The sequence below is a fragment of the Gymnoscopelus braueri genome (assembly GCF_963280865.1).
Source record: "Gymnoscopelus braueri genome assembly, chromosome: 8".
NCBI classification, from domain to species: domain Eukaryota; kingdom Metazoa; phylum Chordata; class Actinopteri; order Myctophiformes; family Myctophidae; genus Gymnoscopelus; species Gymnoscopelus braueri.
The window spans coordinates 23,635,446-23,641,870 of NC_137609.1; the positions used below are offsets into that span (position 1 = coordinate 23,635,446).

The 6,425-nt window shown below is 38.2% G+C and overlaps 1 protein-coding gene across 2 annotated transcripts; it reads right to left on the minus strand.

Annotated features, from left to right (window-relative positions):
• Positions 1–794: 794 nt before the first annotated feature.
• Positions 795–6,189, minus strand: znhit3 (zinc finger, HIT-type containing 3). 2 transcript variants are annotated; one of them, XM_080435441.1, is made up of 5 exons: positions 6,033–6,189; positions 2,974–3,005; positions 2,797–2,859; positions 2,181–2,258; positions 795–2,027 (listed from the first exon to the last, which is right to left on the minus strand). In XM_080435441.1, exons 1-5 carry the CDS (start codon positions 6,098–6,100, stop codon positions 1,861–1,863), a joined length of 408 nt encoding a protein of 135 aa, XP_080291567.1. In that variant the 5' UTR covers positions 6,101–6,189; the 3' UTR covers positions 795–1,860. The 2 variants fall into 2 exon arrangements, with proteins under 2 accessions (XP_080291567.1, XP_080291566.1); XM_080435440.1 differs by having other exon boundaries at positions 2,181–2,261.
• Positions 6,190–6,425: the final 236 nt, after the last annotated feature.

Genomic DNA, 6,425 nt, shown 5'->3' on the forward strand with positions numbered 1-6,425 from the left:
GTAGTTGCTTTTTGGGGGAAATTTGATTGTTGTTTGACAAGTGCCTTGTCTGGATGTCTCAAGATTGTTCATTTGTGTATTTATTTGACTGCTTTGGTTGATGGTTTTTGTGTGTGAAAAGCATACATTTGTAAATATCTGACACGCATAATTTGAATGCTGCAGAACATATTATAATTTATTTCCAGTATGACCATCAGTGGAAACGAATGCATAAAGCAAGCATTGCACAAAGATAAAGCACATACTTTGCACATAGAATATGTATGCTGATACTCAACATTCATTACTGCATACTAAGTAGACATGGTGTTGATGTAAAACTGGAGGAAGTAGTCAAATAGCTGCTCTCTTTAAGGGTTTTATTATGGAGTCTTTTTTATTTAATGTTCATCAGGTAAATATATTAAACCATGTTATGGACATAATACTGTATGTGAATATTAATGACCGGACAAATTTTATGCTTTTTATCAACTGCAGTTCAAAGTAATGGTAGTAGTGTATATCATGATTAATTCATTTTTATTACACTTCACTGTTTAGGGACACAAAATTGTTGGAAACATTATTTTAATTGACACTTAGGGAGCGGGTTCTATTAATGCTCCAAACAAAAGAAATCCACCCTATTCCAGTGATGTTTAATTTTTCATTCAGTATCTCCAAAATATGGAAAACGGTCTCCCTACGCTGTTAGTCAGAGTATCAAGACAAATATTTGTGTCATCAGTTCACACTTTTTGGAATCTGTCCATTGACATGACTTTTGTGCTCATAGCATTTTTGTTTGAGAGAATTGCATCCAAAATGAGGTTTTATTTAAATATAGGGCTTGCAGCTCTAACAGTATATTACAGTAAAACCCCACAGCTACTGTGTCCTAGGAGGTCCAGCTCAAGGATTTGTCTCTAAATTACATCTTCACTAGTCTTGCCACTCTGCTGTTTCAGCTGAAGGAGAGAGTTATTCAAATTCACAAAGTAAAACTTAGTTGTACAATATTAGAAAATAACGTGAATCCTACTTTAGGGCAGATTTTCCCTTTTAATCAGAAATTCAGTTTTACCAGGTGCAGATTTTACATGTACAACTATTAGATGTAACACGTACATCTGTTCTGGAACCTTTTGTATTTGACAAACGGAGGCTGTTGTAACTGCTGTTGATTGCTAGTAATTTATATCTAAGTTTACCACTACACATTTCAGGATCTGCAATAGATTTTGTTCCTTTTAAATATCTTATGCCAAAGCATTGAAATATTCAGTTTGAGTGTATGACCAGTATTTTTTTTTAATTACCTTACTGTATGCTCCGTTTCTTGTAATGTTAAATAAATACACTGTTTTACACCTATGATAGATCAACGGCCATGTTGATTATTTGTTAAGCACATTTTCTCAAACTCCATGGATCAGTCCTCACTGTATGACTCGCAAAGGCAGACGGTGGATAGCTCAACAATTTACAAGCTATCCACCGCCTGCAGAGTAAGTAGACATAATTGGTACTGTCATGCTTTAGTGACGACTGATACACGGAAATAAGATTTTTATTGTAAACTGACAGGAAACCAGGGGAAGAGAAGAGGAAAGACATGAGACAAGGTGTGAACTTGTGTCCTTGCATAGTCTGTGCACTAACTGGCTGAGCCACCCCGGTATGTGTTAAAGCACAGATTCATGTGGATTCTGACATTTACACTTTTAAGAAAATGATTTATTTATTACAAAAATACAGGCTACGTTGAACTCAATAGAAGCACTAAATTATCTAGCATACTTGAGTTGTCTATCAAGATATAACAGTTAAAAACATGTTGGAAAAAACAATTACTCATTCACATCCTCATCCACATCATTTATTCTCAGCTATTTGCAAACACTGATCTGAAAGCTCCACAAACAGAGGCTCCTGCATGGCTGCCTTCATTGCATCATCTTTGCTCTCAGCGGTGTCAATGGAGCACATTAACTGTCGGAGATGCGGGTTACGAAGAAGATCTCTCAACTCTTGTGATTCTCCTGTAGAGGGGCAGAAACAACTGTCACAATCCAAAAAACTGTTCAATGTTCAGTAATTGGGTAATTAGCCTCTGTTTTTGATAGTTGTTGGCTGTAAAATACTGCTTCTGCACAATGTTTCAGTATACATGAAATGCATCGTCTGAGTTGTACCTAAGCGCTGAAGAATCTCTAATGGTACTTTGTCTGTGTGATGATCTTCGTCCAAGAGATCCTCCACATCCCAGGGTTCTGCTAAAGAGAGGACAATGTACAATACCATCATATTTACGGGCTTAGTGGGAGCGGCCGTCTGGTGATCAGGTCATCATCGGTGTGCACCCCAGTCTGTGTCTCTGACACTAACTGCTCTCCCAGAGCGCTCATCATAACCAACCAACCACCATCAAATAAAATATTTTGGTATAAAAAGCTACGCTAGGCACAATATCACATGGCAACAAATGCTCCCATAGGCATCAGCCAACACATCTGGGACTGTAATTCCAAGACATTAACTTTTAAATTACTTTACAATGACGTATTAAACTACTGCAATAATTACATGCAGAAGGAACATTTTACATAATCAGTAGGCTTTATACCTTAATTTCGTTTTTAATCTATGCTTTATAGAGTATATTTGCAGAATCAGATATCATCTCATAAGACTGTGTATTAATTTGATCACTATCAAATGCTTTTTGTTGTTGAATAAACCTTTGGCCACACAAATGTCTAGCCACTTAATGAATAGGTTGTGTCACAGAGTTTATCCATAATACTATACCTGGCAGGGTTACCGTCTTATCAACAGTAATAGGTGATGGCTGCGTGAGAGGCAGACAAGTATCTGTATGTAAAGAAAATAAATAATGTAAATCATGATGCATTGGCAGTAGTTAATTATCCCAAATAACAGTGGCTCTATTTTTTGTTATGCTTTGTGATGAAATAAGATGATTACCTTTATGTCTTTTGTAGCAGGCCAGTGAACAGCTGCAAGAGGAAACAAATAGCTCAGGTAACTTTATAACTACCAAAAGAGTGAAAAATAAATGTAAATATCAAATGCAAGAGTACAGTTTGTGATTTAAAAGTAGAAGGTTAAATGTGGGGATCTATGAATTGTGACAGCAATTCAAAATGACAATATACAACATTTTGTAAAAAATAAATAAAAAATAAAATGTATAGAGCCCAAACGGTTTGGGTGCACACTAGCTCTGTCGTCAGTGTCCAGCCGGGACCAGCTAACTCCTTTTTCAGTTTTTTTTTTTTTTTTCATAAATCAACGCTATTGAACCCCCTCTACATCTGTGTAATTTTTTTTTAATAATAACATATGAAAAGTATTAAAAAGCGCCTCTGACGAAAACTCCTAACTCCATTGGACCCTCAAACTGTCCGTCAAAAACAAACAACTCCCCCCTCCTCTCAGGCTCTCGAGAAGCTCTGCTCTGTATGAGGCAGACAGGGAGAAGATTTTTCAATGCTTTTGGGAGAACATAAACTGGGAAGAGAAGAGAATGTATGTGCAAGGTTTGATAGATGTCACCCCAGTAAAGAGGAGAAGGGTGTCTTCACAAAGGTCATCTGCTCGTGTTTTCTTTTTAAATGTTAATGGACAGAGAATGAGTGTGTGCAGGAGTTTGTTTCAAACATCTCCAAGAGCTCAAGGAGATCATGCCAAAAGACTTTCACAGCTTTTATGACAATCTAAAGCACTAAGAAACACCCACCACACACACGCAACACACAACACACAACAGTGTGATAATAAAATGTTGATAGGTATATGATAGGTAAATTCAACTGTGGTTGTTATTGTTAGTGCAGTAGGCTACAGATTTGATAGGCTAAATATTCTATTTTTCATGAATGTAATTTGTATTTATATGCCATTTTTTTTATTGTTGGTGTGCCATGATCGCTTTTGTTAAATACATGATTGAGTATTGAGGCAGAATTGTTTGTTGCACTCAACTGTAGAAGAACAACAGTGGTAACAGTTAGATCCATGGTTGTTTACAATGCATGTTAAAATAAAAGTTGTTTAAGTACAGAATTCAGCTTGATCTATAGTATATGAGGATGGCGCTCACCATAAATAGCTGATCTCCAAGCTCACAATGCGTTGTGATGTGTTGTGAGCTTTGAGATCCATTGCCAGCTGTTCTTATCAATGATGGACAAAACCTCCTAACTCCACTTGCACTGGATTTGGGTAAAGTGGTGATAATATAATGACACATGCAAGTATCTGATAATATATAAAGTCACAATACCAAGTTTGATCAGGCAGTATTGCTTTGTTTTAAAAATATAAGGTTTTCATCATTTTCTGATAAATTGATATTTTGTTTTTCATTTCCTGAACAATTACCATTTTGGATTTAGCTGGTTCCGGCCGAACAGCAGAGATATCATAGATACGACAGTAAAATTCAGACTTAATCAAATACATCTATGATAGTGTTGATCCAAGGCTAATCTCTCAAGAACAGATTCTGCACCGAGACATAGAACAAACAGCAGAGGTCGCTGTTTTTCATTTTCAGTTGGAACTGGGTTCCCAGATTGATCCAAGGCTAGCTCTGGACCAGAGGTGCCCACTAGTTCTCTCTAACCGAAAATTATTGTATTTATACTCCACTGCGCCCTCGTAACACATGTGGTCAATATAAATTACCATTGACCAGATCTGTAGAGGGCGCAGTGGAGTAAATAAAATAATTTCCGTCTGGCGGACATATTTTATTTTCTGCCCAAAAAGTGTATTATGCAGAGAAGGTGGGGTGCTGAGAGGCTTCCCACCCTGGAGAATAGACTTTCAGCGACACAAAACAGCCTTTGTTTCAGTGAGTAACGAAATAGTTTGGTTTATTTTTTTTTAACTAAAGACGGAGACCTCGCTCGCACGATAGTGGAATTTTCAGTCTATGAGCAGAGCAGCGCGCCTGGCAGGGCGTTATAGAGAACTCACTGGCCCCATGTTGGACCAGGGACCAGCCATGGCTACTAGTAGCCCCTACGGAACCTCTCCCTCCGCTAAGTAGCTCCGAGATGAGGTCCCTCTTTAATTCCTGCCGGCTGCGGTCGACATTTTCGCACATTTTCCAGTTTTACATGTTTCTTACCCCTTTCTGCACATCGTATCCAAAAAGCAAAGCAATTGCGCCACTCTCTCAGATGTTTTAAGTTCTAGCGGAACATAACAGCTTCCAACGTGTTGAAGAAGGTATTTAATTTGCCTCGGTTTTCATCCGGTTACATGTTTTTAAGACATTGCGCAAGAGTTGCGCCCGTTGAGATAACATTACTGATTACCCTACTGGTCAAATGTTGAATTGCATCTTCTAATGCAAAATATTATGGAACCGGATGAAAACCGAGGCAAATTAAATACTTTCTTCAACACGTTGGAAGCTGTTATGTTCCGCTAGAACTTAAAACATATGAGAGAGTGGCGCAATTGCTTTGCTTTTTGGATACGATGTGCAGAAAGGGGTAAGAAACATGTAAAACTGGAAAATGTCGACCGCAGCCGGCAGGAATTAAAGAGGGACCTCATCTCGGAGCTACTTAGCGGAGGGAGAGGTTCCGGAGGGGCTAGGCTACTAGGTGCCCACTGGACCTGCTGTATCCGGGAGGAATGCGTTAACAAAATGACTCCTGCGCCTCAAAATCCAAATACACGTGCCATTCTTCAAAACGTATCGAATAATCTTAAAGTGTTGAATATCACTGTGAGCCATGTGCAGTTGAATGGTGTGATTGCTGGTGATCTTTTTGAACACTGTTTTGAGCAACACGTGACGCTTGCAAACAAAACACGAGCTGTGATTCAGGTAACTAACTTATTCAAATCACATGTAACACTATTTCGAGGACATGGCCTGTAAATATGATACTTTGAACTTGACAGAAAGAAAGGCAATAAATACAATCTAGTCTAGCTTTAGCTTTTTCTTACTAACAGAAGCCAGGTTATAACGTTGCTAAAAGTGAAAGACTGTTACTTACTATCGTATTTTGCAGGTGGGACATCTGTATTTTGGTGTCTGTTCACTACAAACAATGCAGATCTGCATTATGTCAAGTAGATGAATGAGAATTTAACTATGGAATTGAAACGAGACAACTGTGAAACTCTTATGTTGTTGTAACATGTGGAAATTAACCGGAAATGCTGTAAAACTTCCGGGTCAGGTATACTGCCTTCAAAATAAAAGCATCTTTAAACCGCCTTATAATGTTGTCTTAACCACTTACACCCCTAATGGGCAACCAGAGTCCCTCAGGGCTCAATACCAGTGTCTTTTCTGTTATTGTGGGGAAAACTTTCGCTGAAAAAGGGCTATTTTCAGCTAAAGCTTTCCCCACAATACGGATGCCTGGATTTAAGTGGTTATTGGG